Genomic DNA, 22,803 nt, shown 5'->3' with positions numbered 1-22,803 from the left:
CATAGGTTGAGTATGTGTAAGCAGTCATCACCACCACTGACTGCCAATAGAACAAGCCTTCCAGTACACAGAGCAGTACCTGTCCTCTGCCCTGTTTCAGAGGAATGGAATGAAGCAACAAGCAAAACTCACCTAGTGCTCTGACAATTCGCATCAGGACCTCCCCAACTTTCATTCTGGTCTCTGGGGTGTGCTTGTCTTTGCTACTGTCATATCTGGCCAACAGGTCAACCAAGATTTCTTCAGGGTACACATCTGAGAGTAGGGCAACCCCTGGGGTTCAAAACAGAAAGAAAGAATTCATTATTTAGGATAGAAAGGCAAGTAAATATAGATATCCTGCAATGGGATGAATACAAAGATTTATTTATTTATATTTATATTCATTAATCTGTGTGTGTGTGTGTGTGTGTGTGCGTGTGTGCATCAGAGGACAGGTTGTAGGAGCCAGTTCAGTTCTGTCCTTGCATACCTACATTCTGGGTACTGAACTCAGGCCATCAGGCTTGGTGGCAAGACCCCTTTACTCTTAGCCATCTTACCAGCCCACACTTAAACCCATCTGTAACTCTGCAGGCCAAGGTGGTCTCTATTTAGACAGATGACCCTTAAGTCTGTGGAAGGTGGTGACTAGGAGCCAGGGCTCTGAAGAACTGCCATGGACATTCTGTAATCAATGAGCTATGCACATCTGCACTACAGGCTAGATCACGCTAAGTCATGGCTGGAGTTTGCACAGCAGCAAGGGACCACTAGAGATTCTCCAGATGCTAAGATTCTAGGATCTGACGAGTGGAAATGTTCTGTGAACTTCAGCTCAAAGCACAGCAGTGCTTCGTGCCTTTGCTATAGCATTCATTACAGTGAGTTCTCCTGGAAACTGTGATTGGGATAGCCATTTTCCTGTTTCAAAGCCTTCTGGGCATGGCAGGTATTAGATCTCAGCTTATGACCGACTTCCTGGATTCCTTCAGCCATCCACGCAGGGCCTCCGCAGTACATACCCTACTGAAGTACATCTGAGCCCTGCTCTACACTCAACCTCAGCATGGATGCCATAAAGGGTAAAATGACCTCAGAGAACAAGCCTGCTGCTCTCCAAATTAGAAATTCTCTAGCTCAGAGAGGAAAAGTTATCCATCCCCTTCTAAAAGAAGGATGTACGTTTCTTCCGCAACCAGGAAAAAGAAAACTACACATAAAGAACCAAATGTTTCTGAGGTCTCTCTGCTTTTAGCTCAGCCTCTCAGGTTCCCAATGCCAAGTCCGCTTTTCCTAACCCTCTAATTGGTCTGCCTGTTCCACCCTTACAAGTGAACAACTGTTTAAAAATACAAACGAGGTCCTTGGGGTTGGGGATTTAGCTCAGTGGTAGAGCGCTTGCCTAGCAAGCGTAAGGTCCTGGGTTTGGTCCCCAGCTCCGAAAAAAAAAAAAGAAAGAAAAAAAGAAAAAAAGAAAAAAAAAAGAAAAAAGAAGAAAAACAAATGAGGTCCCTTCATTCTTCTGTGCCAAACCCTCAATGGCTTCTCTTTCCCCTGAAGAAACCTCATTCCCTCCTCTGTTTACTCTCTATCTTGCCCCATCTCTCTCTGAAATCGAAGGACCAAGGAGCCCTCTTTGAATACGCTATTCTTTGCTCCCCTGTCCTGAACAATTCTGCCTACCTGGTTTTTTTGTCTGTTATTTTTAATTTTTAGTAGAGCAAGCTGTTCCTGGCCCTGTTTCTGGGCCCTGCTTCCTCTCCTCTGGGCAGATTGCTGGCCCACTCCCCACCTCCTTAGGTAGCAGTCTCTGTCCAACCATCACTTGACCCTCTCACCTGCCCCGTTTTCTCCCTAGCACAGAGCACTGCTGTTCAGCTCACATACTCCCTGGATTGTTTGTTCTTCTCCTTGCAATACAGACTGCATAGTTAATGATTTTGTTTTATTCCCTGCTGTACTCCCCAACACCTAGAAACAGGTCAGCACACAGTAGGTGTTCAGTAACTATTGGCTCATGAGTTGATGAATGAATGGATAGAAAGGGCTCTAAAAGCCAGATGTGGCGCTTTACACCTATGATCATAGTGTTCAGAAGGACCAGGAGTTTAAGGCCAGTCTAGGCTACATATGGTAGACTGCAGATCAGCCAGGGCTACAAACTGAAACTGTTTTAAAAGCAACAAAGGGAAAGAGAAGAAAAAGGAGGAAGGGGGAGGAGGTAGAGAAGGAGAAGGAAGAGAAAGAAGAGAGAGGAGGAGGAAGAAGAGGTGGAGGAAGAGGAGGAGGTGGAGGAAGAGGAGGAGGTGGAGGAAGAGGAGGAGGTGGAGGAAGAGGAGGAGGTGGAGGAAGAGGAGGAGGTAGAAGAAGAGGAGGAGGTGGAGGAAGAGGAGGAGGTGGAGGAAGAAGAGGAGAAAAAGGGAGAGGAGGAGGAGGAGGAAGAGGAGGAGGAAGAGGAGGAGGAGGAGGAGGAGGAGGAGGAGGAGGAGGAGGAGGAGGAGGAGGAGGAGGAGGAGGAGGCGGCAGCCAAGAAAGGATGGCAAAGGAAAGCAGCAGCACTTTGGGGATCTGTAATTATTGATGTTCAGGTTTGCAGTCTCTTGTTTAACCTGACCATCTTCAGGAAGGCTGCATACTCTGCTGTATAGTATAGGCTGTGGTTCTACTCTCATTTACACAACACCACTGTCTCCACTCTGCACCTGCTGAGGGCTGACCTGTCTCCCCACCTCTTTCCCAGCCTCCCCAGCACTGCTGTTTTCCAAAGAGCCTGGGAAATCTCTGCATGTGGGCTCCAACAGCACGGAAGCAGAAGCTCTGTGCATGTGGAGTTTCAGGCTGTGATGGGAAGAGAGTGCAGCTCACTCCACTGTGTAAACTGATGGGGAAGTCTTCGGGAGTTCCAGGTAGAACTGAAACATTCTAGCTTAGGAAGTAAGTCTGTGGCTTAAGGAAAAGGTAAATGAATTGTTTCCTAAGAAAGAGGAAGGATCACTGATGGACAGCAGACCTTCACCGTGGCTGCTTTTCGTTAGAGCAGTGCTTTGGAGTGAACAGTGGGGGAAGTGGTATTTGCTGGACAGAACTTTGTTATATAGGATTCTGAAACCATACTTTCCTAATGTCTCTTCTGCTAGCTTTTATTTCTATTTTCTCTCTTTCTCCAGTCTTTAGCAGAAATAGTTATTTACTTCTTTCAGACATATTATCTTAGCCACCACACAAGCTCAGACATGTGGCTGTGCACACCATCTATCCCTCCTGAAACCACCCTTGGGTCCCTTTGGAAGCAGTGCTCCACACTCCCAGTCTCTGACTGAGTGCTACCTAAGTGTGCTGATAACCCACTTGCCCTCCCTCTGGCTGGGACTCGGACTTCAGGTTGGCAAATTACAACACTCTACCCCCTCCCCAACACAATGATTGGTTCAGGAATGTGCAAGGAGTCTAGAACCCAGACTGGAACTCCAAGAAAAGGTAGCCTGTCACCATTTTGTTTAGTGTCCTGAACTTCCAGTGGCCACTGTGAAGACTAAAAACCCACCCAGCAAGACACCAACACAGAGATGAGAAGCAAGGTATGAGAGGAGGGAAGGGAAGAACCTGGATAGATTCTCCAAGCTTCAGGTCTGACTGTGCTGCTCACTAGGCTTTCTGAACACTAGCTTAGGTTTCAAGATAGGGGTTTCATTGTGTAGCACTGGCTGTCCTAGACTCTGTACACCAGGCTGGCCTTGAACTCACAGAGAACTGCTTGCTTCTGCCTTCCAAGTGCTAGGATTAAAGGTGTGCCATGCCATCACCTGGATGTTCTTTTCTGTTCCTTTCCTTTCCTTCTTTCTTTTTTCCCAGTTCTCCAACCTTCTAACCTCGTGTGCTAGCTAGTTTTGTGTCAAGTTGACATTGGCTACATTTATTTGAGAGGGACCTCAATTGAAAAGATGCTTCCATGAGATCAGGCTGCAGGACATTGTCTTAATTAGTGACTGATGGGGGAGGACCCAGCACATTGTGGGTAATGGCATTCCCCAGCTGGTGGTCCTAGGCTCTATAAGAAAGCAGGCTGAGCAAGCCATGAGGAGCAAACCAGTAAGCAGCACCCCTTCATGGCCTCTGTAAACACCTCCTGCCTCCAGCTTCCTGCCCTGTCATGCTGAAGTTGACGATGCACCAGGCTGTATTAACTACCCAACTCTCCCACCAAAATGGCAGCAATGACTAAGCACAGCCCACTTCCCAGTCCTGGACTCACCTGCCAACTTTATCATCTTTCAGCTAGGCCACAGACAACTACCCAGGGCCCTCTGACTACCGCTTGAGGTTTTCCTTCTAGAATGCAGCGGCTACCTTAGAGTTTATCTGTGGGAAACGTATAGGAGGCAACAGCCTTACTCACCAGGCAGTAAGAACCACATATAAAGGTGAGGCCACAACAGTGCAAAGGGTAAGATTATGTTTATTTAATTTAGTTTTTGACGGTTATTACTCTAACTTTGTCGTGCTGAGTTGTTTTATAATCTACACATAACTTTTGGTCCCTCTTACTTGGTTATTCCCTTTGTAATTTGAAAAATGGGCTAGCTTCGGGATTAGCACACAAGCCATCAAGGTGCCTTCTCTCTGACCACAGGAGACGACTGCTGCCCAGCACTATGTAGCAGGTAAGATGTGCAGGGTAAAGATGAAGCCAAACCACAAGGGTTCATGGGATTCTGCTCCATGCTGAGTCACACACAGGGCACAGGTGAACTGGCTCAACAGGGAAACTCTTCCTCAAAGTCCATCTTGTGACAAAACAGGCAGCCTTGCAAAGTAACTGTTCTCCCACCAGATGATCCCTTTGCACGTTGACAAATAATCTGTAGAGCCTTTCACAGGAAAGAGTGAGAGCCGGGGAAAGCTGGCTTCATGGTGGTGCTGACTGACTCTATCCCCAGAGCCTGCTAAGCCATCTCGACTTCAAAACTAATCTGCCTCCCTTTTCCCGTTCAGATAACAATCACCCAAAGTACTTGCTCAATCTCGAAAACTACCTACTCACTCAGACTCCTCAGGGGCCTCTGCAAACAAAACTCTAAGAGGCACACGAACCACACAGATTGGATGGCTCCATTTACATGGGTCACTCAGATTAGGCCAATCTACACACTGAGAAGGTAGATGAGGTGGTTAGCTAAGGCTGTGGGAGTTAGATATGAGTGATACGCCACCACTACTGGATTCAGAGTCTCTCTGGGGTGACTTAAAACACTCTAAAACTGTCACAATGGCATGTGTTCTATAAAAACTATAAAAACGGGGTTAGGGATTTAGCTCAGTGGTAGAGCGCTTGCCTAGGAAGTGCAAGGCCCTGGGTTCGGTCCCCAGCTCCGAAAAAAAGAACCGGAAAAAAAAAACTATAAAAACTACTCAATTGTACACTTAAAAAATTGTTATTTGGGGCTAGAGATGGACCAAAGGTTAAGAGAGTATGAAATGCTCTTGCGAAGAACCTGAGATTAGTTATGGTCAACCTCCAGTTCCAGGGGCCCTAAAGCATTTGGCTTCTGATCCTCCTGCCTCAGCCTCCCATGATGTATAATTGCACACTATCACTTTTGGGTTCTTGAACGTACAGATTATTTCCTTCGTCTAGTGCTGTGGATTCGTCCATCCATTCACTGTACACACGGATGAGCCCCAGGATGGGGGAAGTAAATACAGTACCTCAGAAAGTTATGGCCGACATGTATGGAAACATTACATGGTACACTGTGGACATGTACAATTAAAATTTTTATTATATTTGTGTGTGTGTGTGTGTGTGTGTGCCATGTGTATATGTGGAGGTCAGAGGACAGTTTGCAGAAGCTGGTTGGTTCTCTCCTTCCACCATGTTGCTCCTGGAGATTAAACTCAGGTCATCAGCAGGTGCCTCTACCCACTGAGCTATCTTGCTCTTCTGCCTCCTTTCTCTCTCTCTCTCTCTCTCTCTCTCTCTCTCTCTCTCTCTCTCTCTCTCTCTCTCACTATGTCTCTATCTCTCTATCCCCGCCCCCACCTTAAGACAGGATCTCAGCCAGGTACAGCAAGGTGTACAAAAGAAACCCCTGAAAAATCAACAAAGATGATGATCACGATGACAGGATCTCACTACATAGCCCTGGAGGATGGTAACTCACTGTGTTGGTCTACAGAGACCAGTGTCTCGGTCTCCCAAATGCTAGGATTATGTACGTGTACATCCACGCCCGCCCCTCCATATTTTTATGTATTACCTTTCTTCCCCCAACTCCTTTTCTTTTGAGACAGTTTTCCATGTAGCCCAGGCTGGCCTTTGTTGTTTGAGACAGTTTTCCATGTAGCCCAGGCTGGCCTTAAAGTCACTCTACAGCTGAGGATGGCCTTGAACCTCTCATTCTTCTATTTTCCAAGTGCCCAAGAAATCTAAATAAAAATCTAAATAGCGGTTACTTCTTGTCTTCTTTTTCAGGCTTTTAGATAGATAAAAATAGGATAAAACAGCATGGCATATCTCAAATGCCGAGAGAAATGCACTGCCAAGGGCAGAGTTTCAGCTCCAAACTGGCTTTGGCTGCCCCAATGGTGTAAAAGAAAATGGCTTCCTGTAAGCTAAATGAGGGAAAAGTCAAGTATTTCACATTTCATAGACTGTCTTGCATTCTTAAGAAAATGGTCTACTGGGTTAAAAAACTATCTAAATTCTGCATTAAGTCAGAAATTCTACACTAAGAATTTATTTTAACACACATCAGTACAAGTAGATAATTCTATGCATAAAATCATCACTGTAGCACTATTTATAATAGAAGAGACTCAAATCAAATTACATGCTAACGAATACAGAACTGGTTAAATCATGGTCATTCATCCAGTGAGAGCTCATGCACCCCTCCCCCACACAAATGAAGCAGCAGCTTTTAAAGAGCTGTTAGGGAATTAATTCCAAGCCTCATTATTAAGGGAAAACTGAGATTAGAACAGTGTGTTCGGAATTCAACTGTAGTTAAAACAGGGGAAATACACATTTATCAAATATTCCCAGAATAGACATGGAAATCTAAGCTACATTTGTGACCCACTGTGGTATAATAACCATAAATGTCTATGTTTTCATCTTCCTTAAATCTCCCTCAGTGGCAATGAAGGAGGAGGGGAGGGGAGAGGTAGGAGAGTGGAGCAGCGGGAGGGAACAAGGGAATGAAAGGTGTAAGTCCACAGATGAGGACAAAGGAGTCTGAGACAAGTATCTGCGGTCCAGAGCAACAGACTGAACACGGAGCAGAACAATGATATGTGTTTGGCAAAACTACTGGAGCACTTGGGGAAACTTAGGTACAAGTACTGAGGAAGCAAATGTAGAAGACACTGATCACTGAGCTTTGCTGATGGACATCCACAGGGCCATCAGCAAACACAGCCCAAAGATACAGTCACAAGGTAGAGTGGGGCTCTCGAAGAGCAGGGTTCTGTTTCCAGCCCTCACACAGAAACTTCGTAACATCAGTTCCAGGAGAACCAGCACCCTCTTCTGCCTCTGTGCACAGCAAGTATACACACAGTGTACATACATATATGTGATCAAAATATTCTTACAAATACATAAAGAACAAATCTTAAAAAAAATTTAAAGGGTAGGTCTTTAAAACGGGGGTGGGGGGGAAGGAGAATGGCTGTACATGGTAGCATCCATGTGTAATCCCAATACTTGGGAGGAAGAGGTAGGAAGATCACAAGTTCAAAGCTATTCTGTATTACACAGTGAGTTTGAGGCTGTTCTAGGCTGTAAGAGCCTCGGTCTCAGAAAAACCCTAAACAAAACAAAACCAAGCACATGTTGTCAGGAGAATGGGATTACTGTGAAGACATCTGCACTTGTCCTCATCCCTCCTCTCAGGCATAGACAGGACTGGAGAGATAGCTTACTGGCTGCCAGTCCAGAAGGTCTGGATTCAATTCCCAGCACCCACATGGCTGCTTGCAGCAGTGCCTGAAACTCCAGTTTCAGGACTCTGACCCCTCTGGCTTCTATGGGCAGCATATACAAGTAGTACACAACATGCATGTAAACAAAATACTCATACATGTGAAACAGTGAAATAATAACTGAAAAAGGTAGATGATATTCAACTTTTTCTTCAACAACAAAGAGCCATGTAAGCATTTTATCTAGAACTGGAGAGGTCATTATTAGAGAAAACCACTTTTTTAAAAAAGAGAGGTGAACCAAGTAATAGAGCACACTGACATCCCAGCACCCAGACACAGACTGCAGGGGGATGACAAGTCTGAAGCCAGCCTGGGCTACAGCAAGACCCTGTTGCCAAGAGAAAACTGAGAGGTGGAAATGATCTTTGGGCCTTCAAATTAGTGGGATAAAAATAGGTCAGATGAGAGTGTTCAAATTCTGGGCATAGTCACAGGCCTGTGACCCCAGCACTCAGAAGGCTGTGGAAAGACTCAAGTTCAGGCCCAGCCTGGGATGTATAATTACAGACAAGCTTGAACAATTGAGTGAAACACTGTCTCGAAAAGCCAATAGCAACAATAACAACCACCACCACAACAACAACAAAGAACGTTGTTCTTGTAATTAATAAGTTGATTTTAAAAACTAGAAAGACAAGAAGATATGTATTCATCTGTAGGAGAATTTCTATAGTCAAAGAAAATGGTCAGCTGAGCACAGTGATAGCTCCTACAATCACAGCATTTGGAAAGCAGAGGAGGTTCATAAGTTCAAGACCAGCCTGGGTTACATAGCAAGCTCAAGGCTTGGCTGACAAAGGCGAAGAGAGGGGACGGGAGAGAGGAGGAGACAAAGAACCTTTCCTTATGATTACAAAGAAACAATCACAGGTATGTATTGTTCTTTCTTGCGAATCTAGATTACAAAGACATGAAGGCTGTATCAGGAGGGAGAGGAGGAGGGAGGCCATAACTCAGCCAGGTATGTCTGCTGGTATAGAGGCATTCTCATTAGGGTGGAAACTAATGATAATTTCAACACCAAAATTCCAGGAAATTGCACAAACTAGGGAAGCTGGTTATTACTCAAGGAATTGTGGAGATCTCGACTGAATAGCAGCTATCTTTGTAATTACAATGAATGATAACAACAGGAGTGCCAATATGATGTTTAGTTACTTGAAGATTCCAGAGCTGTGCTGACTACAGACAGGTCCAGAAATTCATACAGATGCAGGATGAGTGTTATTGAAGCCTGAGGAAAAGCAGGGCTACACTAGGGAACACCAGTGGCCAACAGCTGAAGATCAGTAAGAACCTATCGTAGCTGGCTAGCTATCAAATCTTTTCACACTTACTTATTTTTATTTGTTTGGGTTTGTGTGTATGCTTGTTCAAGCATGTCATGGAGGACATGTGGAAGTCTGAGGACAACTTGTGGGAGTCGCCTTCATTACATGGGTTCTGCAGATCAAACTCAGGTCAACAGGCTTATCAGCGAGTACTTTACCCACTCAACTATCTCAGTGAGCTCTTTAATAAGGATCCAAGTAATAAACTCACACCCTAAGGTAATACTGAGAAGTTTGTTTAAACAGTTTCCTAATTTCCACTTTGGAGAGTAAAGATGTGTGAACAGCCTGTATTTACTAAGAGCCACACAGAAGTCCCTTGAATCATGAAATTATATTTTTTTCCTCTTTTAAATATTTACTGAGTTTGTTCTTGGGTGATTTTATATGCACTTAACCTACATTCTGATAATTACCCTCCCTTCTGATTTTTTGAGGCAAGACAGAATCTCGTGTAGCCCAGCTAGTCTTGAATTCCATGTGTAGCTAGGGCTGGACTTGAATTTCTGATCCTACCACCTGAGTGCTAGGACACAGGTGTGTGCCACAATTCAGCTTTGATTATGAACCATCTGTGCATATGTATGTGGACGTCAGAGGTCAACATGGAGTGTCCTTCTTAGTCACCCTCCATTTTATTTTTAGAGACAAACTCTCACACCAAACCTCACCAATTGACTGGACTGGCCAGCGAGCCCTGGGGATACCCCGTCTCTGCCTAGCACTGGGATCATCAGTGTACACTGCCACATCTGGGTTTTATGTGAGTTTGAGGGATCGGATGAATCTCAGGGCCTCATATTTACTCAGCAAGCACTTCCAAATGAGCATCCCTGCACCATGAAATTCTATCCATAAAAAACTAACAGGAAACTGCTAACACACACTGAGTGTCCTGCAAACACCAAGCACCACATATGCACCCATCCCAGCAATGCGCTAGACAATCCTTTGAAGAGGATCCATTATCATTTCTAATTTTACTGAGGAGATAGTGAAGAACAGAGAGCTGAGAACAGAATTGGCACATTCTTCACACCACAGCCCACCTGGCAACAGTGCCCGGGGAAAATAACTACCAGAATAGTACAAGTCTCACAGCACTCCAACCCTAAAGACGGCAGCATTAGCTCCAAGACATGGACTTTCTTCAGACTCCGAGGTCCACAGGGAGAGGTGGCCCACATTCTGTGTACCAAGTATACATTCACAGGGTCCAGTGGGGCTTCCTGGGGAACACTTTTCTCTACTTGGTATATTTTTTAGCTTGTGAAAAGAGAACATTGTGATGTTAATTCAATTTATAGATGCTTCTAATATGAAATGCTGCCAGCATTAGTAATGCCAGAAGAGCCACACAAACAGGAAATGGAAAGCGAGGTTGCCCAGCTACCCACACTCCTCTACCCACAGTTTTATAGGCCACCTTGAGCCCTCTATCTGGTCTTCCTAGAGATGCCTCTACCGAGTAAGCCCTATGGGTGAGCCCAGAGGAAATTAATCAGAGAGCACACATCAAGAAAACCATCAAGTGTGCTGCAGAGACAGCTCAGTGGGCAAAGTGCTTGCTCCAAGTCTGACAACCCAAGTCCGAATCCTCAGAATTCCTGTGTTGCTGGATAAGGCAGTGGACATCTGTAATCATCTGCAATCTCCCTGTTCCTAGGGAGAGATGGGAGGTTTGCAGTGGTGAACAACAGAGACCATTTCAAACAAGGTGAAAATGTAGGACTGACACGGGCAGTTGACCTCTGACCTACACATACGTATATGCAACACTTACACACAAAGGTGCTCACACACATCATGTACACATGCATTCTCTTTCTCACACACACACACACACAATACAGAAAGGAAGGAAGGAAGGAAGGAAGGAAGGAAGGAAGGAAGGAAGGAAGGAAGGAAGGAAGGACAGAGGGAAGGAGAGGGAGGGAGGAAGGGAGGGAGGGAAGGAGGGAGAGAAGGAGGGAAGGAGGGAGGGAGGCAAGGCGGCCACAGCTTTGACAGCAATCACCGCTCTATGTATTCAGAGCCCCTTGCATGTCAGCTGCTCGTGAGTGAGAAATAAAGATGTCACTTGCTGAATTCTCCTGAGACATTTTCAGGGATCATTTCTATAACTCATCAACTTCTCTTTACACGGCTTTCACAGAGTGAGAAAGCACACCAAGAGACAGTTACTGATAAAAAGACCCAAAGGGCCCCTGACTTTCTGGAGAACCCGAGCTGACTCACTCCTTGACTCATCTCCAGGTAAGAAATAAAACCCTCGCAAACCTCAAGTCCAGGCGGGTACTCACTGCTCTATGTATTCAGAGGACCTGAATGACGGACAGGACAGGAGGGGCCAGCCCGAACCCTGGGTTTCTAGCGTGCCATTTCACCTCCAGCCTACAGAGAAGCTGCTGCATCAGCACAGCTGACTGATGGAAGTCACTTGGCCTAAAGCTTGGGCAAGATGGGACTGATCTACTTGCTCCAGGTTTCCTTATGCCTGGGGCACCAGCCAGTGACAGAGACGGTTCTTAAAGTGCCCTTTTCCTTGGTTATGCCTAGCAGATGTACTAATAAGATGATTAGGGGGCTGGGGATTTAGCTCAGTGGTAGAGCGCTTACCTAGGAAGCGCAAGGCCCTGGGTTCGGTCCCCAGCTCCGAGAAAAAAAAAAAAAGGAAAAAAAAAAAAAAAAGATGATTAGGCAAGCACTGGTGATAGGAACCCAAGGCTATACCTGGCTTAGAGAAAGTGATCATTGCAAAACCAGCAACCATGATACACAGGCCTTATAACTAGAGCATCATCCAGAGAATGAGCAGGGCTACGGTAACACGCTGCAGAACAACTTCTCTCCTGAAAACGTGTGCACACAAGAGCACTCTGCCTATAACCTCAGGGGTTACCAGACCTAGTTTGGGACTGACTTTCACCCATCAGATTCAAATCCTGCAGAAAGTACCAACTTATAATAAGATGTGTTTAGCACTGACAAGATGGCTTTGAGGCAGAATATTTGTTTAGCATGTGTGAGGCCATGGGTTCAATTACAGGCACAACAAAAGGCAAAAAGAATAAGACATCTATAAATAGAAGAGAAAGGAGGGCCATTAAAAAGTGGCATTGGGGACCAGAGCAGTCTCAGCAGTTAAGAGCACTGGTTGTTCTCCCAGAGGATTGAGGTTTGACTCCCTGCACCCATATAGCAACTAAAACTGTCTATGACTCCAGTTCTAGGGGATCCATTGTCCTCTTCTGGCCTCCAGGGGGACTGTATACAAGTGGTTCATAGCATACATTCAGGCAAAACACCCACAGATATTTTTAAAAGAATTTAAGTAACTGATTCTACAGTCAAACACTTGATTCCATCTCAGAGTGACAATATGACAGATCATTGTAAAAGATTCAAACACTACAAAGAAGTAAAAGGGAAAACACAATTATTCAGGTATGATGGTACACACCTATGATCCCATGTCTTAGGAGGCAGAGGTGTGAGGATCAAGAGTTTGAGGCTAGCATGGGCTACATGGTGAGCTGTAAGCCAGCCTGGACTACATAGTGAGATCCTAACTAAACAAGCTAAGTGACCCAAAATGCTAATGTTTAAAACCTTAAAATCATAATATGTAAGTATATTCATAAAATGGTTGGAATAAATAATTATTTAAAAATTGAGCATAAGGGTCTGAAGTTAAGAGCACTTGCTGGTCTTGTAAGGACCCAGGTTTGATTCCCAGCACCCACATCAGGCAGTTCAAAACCACTGTGTGTCCACTTCCAGAGGACCCAGTGCCCTCTTCTGGCCATCAAGGTCAACTACGTATGCACATAGTTCACACAAATATACGCAGGCATTCAAACATGTACATAAAATAAAAAATAAATTTAAAAATTAGTTGCATTTTTAAAAAAAAGGAATGAAGGGAGCTAGAGAGATGGCTCAGCAAAAAAAAAAAAAAAAACAGGTACTCTTACCTGTTCTCTTGCAGATGACCCCAGTTCAATTCCTAGCATCCACACAGAGGCTTACAAACCATCTATAACTATAGTTCCAGAATATCCAATGCTCTTTTCTGACCTCTACAGGCACCAGACACACATGTGATATACATACATACACACATACACACACACACACACATACATACATACATGAGAAGACTCATACACATAAAATAAGTAAATCTTAATGAAGAAAACAGACCCAGACCTGGTAGCACAGGTCTATAGTCACTGTACTCTGAAGTCCAAGTCCAAGGCCTACCAGTACTACAATATCGAGTTCAAAGCCAGCTTGGGCAATTTAGTGAGGCCATGTCTCACAATAAAAGAGAAAAAAAAATAAAAGATAGGAGGTTTGGTAAGGAGGTTCAGTGGGAAAAAATTTGCCCAAGGGGCTTGAAGACAGAGTTCTGATCCTCAGAGCCACTTGGAAGACAGGTGTGCAGGGAAGCACACATGTAATCTCAGTTTGGGACTCAGCTGAGACAGGAAAGCCATCTGGCTAGCTAGACAGGCTAAGACAGCAAGTCCAAGGTTCAACAAGAGATCCTGACAACAATTAAGGGGCAGGGGGGCTCAAGAAAGACACTCAAGGGGGCTGGAGAGATGGTTCAGTGGTTAAGAGCACTGACTGCTCTTCCAGAGGTCCTGAGTTCAATTCCCAGCAACCACATGGTGGCTCACAACCATCTGTAATGGGATCTGATGCTTCTTCTGGAGGGTCTAAAGACAGCAACAGTGTACTCATATACATAAAACAAATAAATCTTTTTTAAAAAAGACACTCAATGTCAACATTCATACATACACACATGTACATGTGCCCCCAACCCCCATATACCCACATCCATACACACAAACATGCAAACCACATCCACCAAAAAGAAAAAAGAAAAAAGAAGAAAAAAAGTTAAAAGGAGGCTAGAAATATACCTCATATAACTCAAGAGAGCTTGTCTAACATTTGTGAGGACCCGGGCTCAATCCTTAGTACTGCAACAATCAAGAAGAGGAGGTAAGTGGTTATTCAGACAATAGCGATGTGCATGTGCAGAATTAGCTGAGGCCCACTAGGTCAGGGGCAGTTCTCTCGTTTCCAACCAGCAGATCCTGAGCGCTGCTATTTTGTGATAGAAATGTAGACCTGGGAGGTGAGAGACTCTCAGGACTCAAGGGAGAGAGAGACCTTAGATGAAATGCCCAACAGTGAGGAAGAGGGAACTTGTAGAGCCCACCTCCAGTAGAAAGACTCTCAAGTGGAGAGACGGGGTTCCATCCCACAGTCAAAAATTCTGACTCAGAATTGTTCCTGTCTAAAAGAACTGCGGGAACAAAAATGGAGAAGAGACTGAGGGAAAGGCAGTCTAGTGACCAGCCCAACTTGGGCTCCATCTCAAGGGAAGGCTCCAAAACCTGACTTTATTACTGATGCTATGGTACGCTTACAGACAAGAGCCTAGATGGCACTCCTCTGAGGCCCAAAAAGTGGCTGACTGAGACAGATGCAGATACTTACATCCAACCACTGGACAGAGCGAGGGACCTCTGTAGTTGGATTAGGGAAAGACTGGAAGAAGCTGAGGAGGAGGGCGACCCCACAGGAAGACCAGCAGTCTCAACTAACCCAGACGCCTGAGGTCTCAGACACTGAGCCACCAACCAGGCAGCATACATGAGCTGGTCCTAGGCCCTGGACGGACACACACACACACACACACACACACACACACACACACACACACACACGGGGGTGGGGGAAGCTGCTTGGTCTGGCCTCAGTGGGAGATGTGCCTAATTCAAGAGACTTGAGGCCCCAGGGAGTGGGAAGGCCTGGTGGTATGGTGGGGAACATCCTCTTGGAGATGGGGGAGTAGAAATGGTATGAGGAACTGTGGGAGGGGAAACTGGGAGGGGGACGATGACTGGACTGTAAAAAAAATAAAAGTAATTAAAAAAAAAAAAAAACAAAAAATAAAAAAGAAATGTAACCAGCAGTGCTTCTCCAGATGATGATCACAAAATTCTGTGGACTAGAGCGGATGTTTTGTGCATCATAACGGTTCCAGGAGAGGAGAGCAAAAGAAGAATATAGAAAGGATATTAAATGAAAGCAGGGCTTCTTGAAGATGGACAGATGAACTGTAGCAACAGGACCAGCTGGGGATGTCGCACAGTTGCTAAGTGCTGGCGTGAAGCCCTGAGTTCCAGCCCCAGCACGGCATGAAATGGCCTGGTGGTACAGTTTGTAATCCCAGAACTCAGATGGCAGAGGTGGGAGGATCAGAAGTTCAAGGTCATCATTGGCTGCACAGAGAGATGGGAGGTAGCCTCAAAACAACGAAAATTAACTAAATACAAAGGGAGCTGGTGATGTAGAACTCAGTGGTAAAATGCTTAAGGCCCTAGGTTCCCGGGATTTGGCCACATAGTGAGTTTGAGGCCAGCCTGGGACAGATGGTCTCAAACATAATAAACAAAACCCCCAAACAAACAACCAGCCAACTAAACAAGCAAAACACTCCACAAAACAAACAAACAAACCCACCCAGTAAGTTTTCAACTGAGAGTGCAGCCCTCTTTACAAAGAGGCTCCTTCAGGCTTTCACAGCCAAGCTTTTCGTCAGAACCACTGTAGGATCCAGCTCCCATTTAGACCTTCAGGTGAATTCCCCAGAGAGAAACTACCCCGTCATAGGTACAAATATCAAAACTGCATTTCAAAATGTTCTAATGAATTTTCTTACCAAGAGAGAACCAGAAGTCTCCTTTAAAAATTGCCTATTTATGGTATTTCTCTATTAGGTACTTTTCTTATTAATATCTAGGAACCCCTATGTGATAGAGATATCAACTGCTTGGCTTTGGGTAAAAGAAGAAGGAGCACAGTGGTAGAGCTGATGTAACCTAAACACATCATTCTATCTGCATGGCTTTCTATATGCACGGCGAGGTGGGCTCTAGGAGACTCCCAAGCATTGTGCAACTGTCCCACTGTTTAACTGTGTAACATCTTCGTGGCTCCAAAAGGAAGTCCCCCTCATTTGCCACTTGCCCTTTTCAGACTGCACCTCAGCAACTACAGATACATCCTGTCTCACACTCATGCTCACCATTTTCCTGGGAAACCTTTGGTTGTTGAGTAGACTTTGCATTAAATTAAAACTATGCTTTTGGACACAGATGTATTTGAAGACCTGAGGAGGTCAAATGTTTCCAGCTTCCTTCCTGATTTCTCTGCCCAGAAACATTTTCTGTGATCACTGCCTATCATTTTTTCACCTTTTGGTTCATTAATTCTCTCCTGGTTGTGCTGTGTTTGTTTACTCTTTTTATTTTTAGATGTTTCCATAAAAAAATCAGTTTGATGGTTTGTTTGTTTTTTGTTGTTTCTTACTTCCTAAAGTTATTGTCAAGTTTATCCTGTGTTTCTTTAAATATAGTAAGCAGAATTTTTGAGCCACAAATCTAATATCTGAAGACCTTGCTTTCTTGTGTTTGGTTATGAGCAGCTCTGTGCTAGTCACTGGTTTTAAGAATTATTGTGAGGGGTTGGGGATTTAGCTCAGTGGTAGAGCGCTTACCTAGGAAGCGCAAGGCCCTGGGTTCGGTCCCCAGCTCCAAAAAAAAAAGAACCAAAAAAAAAAAAAAAAGGGCTGGAGAGATGGCTCAGCGGTTAAGAGCACCCGACTGCTCTTCCAGAGGTCATGAGTTCAATTCCCAGCAACCACATGGTGGCTCACAACCATCTGTAAAGAGATCCGGTGCCCTCTTCTGGTGTATCTGAAGACAACTACAGTGTACTTATATATAATAAATGAATAAATCTTTAAAAAAAAAAAAAAGAATTATTGTGAGGGGTTGGGGATTTAGCTCAGTGGTAGAGCGCTTGCCTAGCAAGCAGAAGGCCCTGGGTTCGGTCCCCAGCTCCGAAAAAAAGAAAAAAGAAAAAAAGAAAAAAAAAAAAGAATTATTGTGGAGGGAGAAACGGAAACAGGGTGTTACTGTAATGGTCAGCGTAGAGTTTCTGTTTTGGCGGATGAAAGTTTTAATAGTAGTGGTGATAGCTATATAATACAATGATAAAATTAGTGCCGATGAAACGTTAAACATGCTCAAGTGTCAAATTTTATGTAACACATGCCTAAGACCACAATACATTTTTTTTAAAAGCAGAGTTCTGTTATAGAGTGTAGATTAGCTTTGAATACATGATCCTCCTGCCTCTACATCCCAAGTGCCAGGAATTCAGATGTGCACAATAGTGCAGGGTTTACAGCAATTCCTCTGACTGACTTGAGGTAGACCTCTCAGGGGTCTAAGTTTAGGACTAGAGGGTGTTTGTCATTTAGTCTCACTGGGACTTGCTCCAGATTCTCATTTCTTCAGCTTGCCCACAGCTTAGTTTCAGGCAAATGTCCACAGCACAAAAGCAGGCTCTCGTGCTGAGTTCACACCTTAGGAGCTCTGGCTTTTTCCTCAGGGCTACTTTGGTCATTCTCTGCTCTTTCCATTCTGTAATGCTTTCAAGTGCTTCTGAATGTGCTGCTATGTGACAGATGAATTAAACAGTCATTTAATCAATGAAAGGCAGATGTCTACTTTCCCCTAGATTTTCTTTAGTTTCAAGTTAAGATTTTTGTTTGATTTAGGCAATGTTTCACTATGTAGCACAGGGTCGACTAGAATTCTCCATCGTCCTGCCTGGATTAAAGGTATTTATTATCACACCTGACAGAAACACTTGCTTTAATTACCTGCCAAATATAGTATAAAGGTCTCCTATTGTCAGTAGTGGCATAGCAGAGTCTCCACTTCTAAGGTCTGCCATTCTAAACCATCTTCAGTCCTAGCTTCTTCTTCTCACACTGCTGTTTCAGGGAGCTTATTGTAAATTGAGTTTACTTTCTTTTCTCACATACAACCTTTGACCCACTGACCTCCTGGCCTTCTCAGCAGCCCAGTAACTACTCCATGGACTGGCTCCAAACACACCACAGTGAGGGGGCAGGGCCCCTGAGCCACTCTGGAGTAGCCAGGAATGAGTGGAGCAGGAGCTGTCACTTTCCTGGTAGGTCCCCCGTTAAGAGGAGCATCTGGAGAGACACAGGCTGGAGGAGTGTGGCTGATTTAACCATTTAGTTGCTAAACTGCCAGATGAGAAATAATGGGCGAGTTCAGTTCTATCTAATTAGCATTCTCTGACTTAATAACTTTGCAAACTGAATCATTTCACAGACTAAATATAGAAAAGTTATTATTATGGTCTGGTTTCTAAGCAACCATTTCATTAAGAAAAGCACTAGTTGGGGGAAAAAACCCACATCTGTTTGTCAGTAAGGTTCCTGCTGTCTTATATAATTTCATGGTGAAGAAGCCATGGTCACTCTGTGCTTTGGTAATCCCTGGTTGTGAAAGGGTCACCAGGGGGTACTACAACAGAGGGAGCCATCTGTTTCAATCTGTACTAGTCCCTGAACCTTGTCATCATGAAACAATTCAGCTTCCTGCAGCAGACATATAATTTAAAAAATTGATTATAAAAGCAAGACATGTTCATACTAGAAAACATGAAAAGCCAGAAGTAGAAAAGCACAAAGAAGAAAAAAAAAATCACCTGACTGCCTGGTGCTGTTAGACTCATTTGAAAATGAATTCCACTGTGAGGAAAGAAAATTGAAAACAAAACTATTGGCCTAAAATAACTCCATGGGCTCTGCTGGTTTCCTGTGCAATCAAAATGATTTTCATAATGGTATGGGCTGTTCTCAGAGATCTGCACTGAATAGCCATGCATTCTTGCTGCTTTTCATAAACAGATTAAAGACAGAGAACAGCATGTCTGTCAACAGTGAAGAGAAACTTCTGTGAGTGTCAGAGTGGAGGACAATGTGACTCATGGCGTATGGGATAGTGTCCGATAGGACAGATAGATGGCCTAGGACAGGGATTGTTTTCAAATTCTTCACGATTTGTTTTAAAGCAACAGAAGCTACTAAGAAAGAGACCAGGCTGGCTTGTTAGAACGAGCTTGCCCATGCTGAGCCCACACAGCCCACCCAGTGCACTGTTCCCAAGGATCCAGGGAATGCTGTGCTGTCTGATTGGCCTTTGCTGTCCCCACAGTTTGAAACAGTCTTCATTCAGGCTTCGCCACGTGAATTACTAATCACCCAGCTCTGGAGAATAGGTTCCATGCCCTCCTCCCTCTGTCCAGTGAAGTGTCCCTAAACAGGGATATCTTTCCGAGTCCCTAAACAGGGATATCTTTACAGCTTGTGTCAATACCAGTTTATGTTTGTATTACTGCACCAGCCCTCCTCTAACTGTAAGCTCCATGCAGGCAGGGCATGACTCTTGTTATCTGAAGCAGACCTTCCGCACTTCTCTCAGACACAATAAACAGTGCTTAATCAAGAAACTGCTAAAGGAATAAATCAACATTTAATTATTAAGAGGAAAAAAGAGTTTGATTCTCTTGCAGGACCCAGGTTCAGTTCTCAGCACACATAAATATGGCAGCTCACAACCATCTGTAACTCCAGCTTCAGGGGATCCAATATCTCTGGCCTCCTTAGGCACCTGAATGCATGCATATACACTATGTCTGTCTGTCTGTCTGTCTCTAACACACACATACCACACACACACACACACACACACACACACACACACACGCACAGAGTCAGCCATAAGACAGTTGATTTCTCTTTGTGTGTATGTGTTCTGTGTATGTGAATATGAGTGCATTTATATGGAGGTCAGTGGTTAGCCTCTGGTACCCTCTATCATTCTCTACCCTTTAATTTTTCTCCCTTTATTTCTATGTGTATGGATGCTTTACCCTCATGCATGCTGTCTGTGCACCCCATATGGGTATGACTGTAGAGGCCAGAAGGGGGTGTTGGATGCCCTGGACCTGGAGTTACAGAGGTTGTGAGCCAGCTTGTGGATTGTGGGAATCAAACTGATGTCCTCTGGAAGAGATGCCAGCTACTGAGTCATCTCTTTAACCCTCTAATTTAAATGTTTTAATTACACACTTATTTATTCATTTTGTGGGGATGGGGGAGCCATATATGTGCCATAATGCACGTGTGGAAAGAGGCCAGAGTACAACTAGTAGGAACTGGTGCTCTCCTTCCACCGTGTGGGTTCTGAGGATTGAAGTCGGGTCAATGGGTGTGGCAGCTGGCACATTGAAAGAATAATCATGCCAGCCCCTTCTTATTTTTTGAGACAGTTTCTCATTGAACCTGGAGCTCATCAATTTAACTAGGCTGGCTGGTGAGTGACCCCTGGGGCTTTGCCAGTCTCTGCCCCCCGCCCCCCACATTAGAGTTATAGGTGCTTTTATGTAGGTGCTGGAGAAGATCCAAATCTAGGTCCCCATGCTGGCACAGCAGGTACTTCACAGACTAAGCCACCTCCACTGCCCTCACTTCTCCTTCGGTTCCTATGTAAAGTCACGTCAACACTACAGGACTACTAATGTTGAACACAACATGCAGAGACGTTCCTTGAAACTTTAGTAATTGCCCTGGCAACTGGATATCAAGGTGACCTAATTAGGCCTCTAGATTCCCAGGGTCTGCCATTCTCTCCCTGAGGTCGATTCACTCCCAACTCACCTTCTTCCTTAGGGACCAGCAGAGACATCTCTGATCAGGAAGCAAAAACAATCATCAAAGTATAAATCCAAATCTAAAAACAAGTTGCCACAATGAGCAGACACCATGTAGGGGTATTTTCCCACCACTGCCCAAGATCTGACATGACCGGAGAAGGGGAAATTGATGCTTCATTAAACCGAAAAATGCTAAACTTATGATTCAGCAACAACAGGATCAGGGTTAATAAAAAATGTAACTGGGATTATTAAGTGTGTGAGCAACTTCAAGGACCATGTCAGTCACATCTGGTAAGATAGGTCTTTTATTTGTATTCGAGATGAAGGAGAGTGTAAGCTACTTGCTTTGTGGTGTGGGAAAGAGAATGCAGAGCAGTGACCCCTCCAGCTGGCACCACAGCCCAGCTCCAGTGAATCCGTGGGCTCCCTAGAGCATGCAGGCTAACTGGGGCTGCATTTTACTTATGGACTCTTTCTTTATTCTATTCTCTTTGATTTGTTCTTTAAAAAAAAAAAAAGGTGGTTTTGAGAGCAAATTTGACATAGTTACTCTTCAGGGAAGGTCCTTACTGACTCCTTAATAGCTTACAAAGGAGACCTTTGCAATGACTCTGCCCGACACTGTCTCACACAGGCCTTTTGCAAAGGATTCTGCCTCACTAGCAGCTCATCTACATGAACAGGGGGTGAGGGATGTGAAGGAATTCTAGGAACCATGGAATGAAGTATGTACCTGCTTATGTACAACTGCCTTGGCTTGTTCTACTGTCTGAAAGGAAGGAGGGAAGGCATGAGTGGAGCAGGGATAAGAGCGTTGGGCTAGGGGGCTGACTGAGCACCCACTGGCTAGCAAAGTCAGAGTCCCAGCTCTCATAGCCTTGTGGGGAGAAGCTAAGGAACAAGTTGCTTCTGGGCCATAGGTAGCACTGAAGACTGTGGGTGAAAGTGAGAGCAAGTGACATGAACAAGCACTGCTCTTTCAAGTCAGAAAACCTGCCACCAAACCAAAGGCTCTCCGCAGTCTCACAGAAGGGCCTGGGTGCCTGCAAATGGCTCCCAACAGCTTGAGCACCCCTCCCCTCATGCCCAGCCTGCTCCCTGACACCTCCCCTGACCTTGCTGGACCATGTTCAGGCTTTTGCTTCCTTTCAGCCTCTGCTTCTTACTCCAGTTGTATCTAAATTCTGCCCCTGCATCCTTCACACTCCCAAGAGTTTCATGAAAATCAACTCTGCTGAATTTTATTTTGTCTTGTTTGGTTTGTTTGTTTTTCTTTGTTTTTGTTTTCATGACAGGGTTTCTCTGTTTAGCTTTGGCTGTCCTGAAATTCACTCTGTAGACCAGGCTGGCCTCTGCCTCTCAAATATATAAAGGCATGAGCCACTACCATCCTGGTCTGTTCTAAATTTTTTTTTTTCGGAGCTGGGGACCGAACCCAGGGCCTTGCGCTTCCTAGGCAAGCGCTCTACCACTGAGCTAAATCCCCAACCCCTGTTCTAAATTTTTAAGTTAATATTTAAAGCATATTAACTAGGGCTGGAGTGGTGGCTCCATGCTTAAGAGGGTTTGCTGATACTCTTTATGAAGATGATGTGAGTGTGGTTCTCAGCACCCATGTTGGTGGCTCCCACCCTCCTGTAACTCTAGCTGTAAAGGATCCAACACCCTGTTCTAACCTCTGGGGCACTTGCATTCATGAGTGCCCATATGTGCATACATATAAACACTTTAAAAAGGATAAAATGTATAGCTAGTAAGCATGAGTATAATTTTACACTGTTGTGCAATGATCACCACTAGATAATTCTACTTCAAAAGAAACTCATGTTCATATGTCACACATTGATCTGTCCCTCTCCCAGCCCCTAGG

General features: G+C 44.6%; 1 protein-coding gene across 3 annotated transcripts in view; it reads right to left on the bottom strand.

Moving 5' to 3' along the window:
• The window catches only part of Tango6 (transport and golgi organization 6 homolog), a 187,759-nt gene that overhangs the window by 82,467 nt on the left and 82,489 nt on the right, over positions 1 to 22,803 (bottom strand). For 2 of the 3 annotated variants that reach the window (XM_006255568.5, NM_001427103.1), the window contains one exon: positions 133 to 273. The exons of the other annotated variant lie outside the window; for it this stretch is intronic. In XM_006255568.5, coding sequence (XP_006255630.1) covers positions 133 to 273 — 141 coding nt within the window. The remainder of the gene's footprint in view (positions 1 to 132; positions 274 to 22,803) is intronic. 3 annotated transcript variants of the gene reach the window in all.

Source organism: Rattus norvegicus, chromosome 19 (assembly GCF_036323735.1).
Source record: "Rattus norvegicus strain BN/NHsdMcwi chromosome 19, GRCr8, whole genome shotgun sequence".
NCBI classification, from domain to species: Eukaryota; Metazoa; Chordata; class Mammalia; order Rodentia; family Muridae; genus Rattus; species Rattus norvegicus.
The sequence above is the reverse complement of the archived record's forward strand: the minus strand, read 5'-3'. Positions and strand labels throughout refer to the sequence as shown.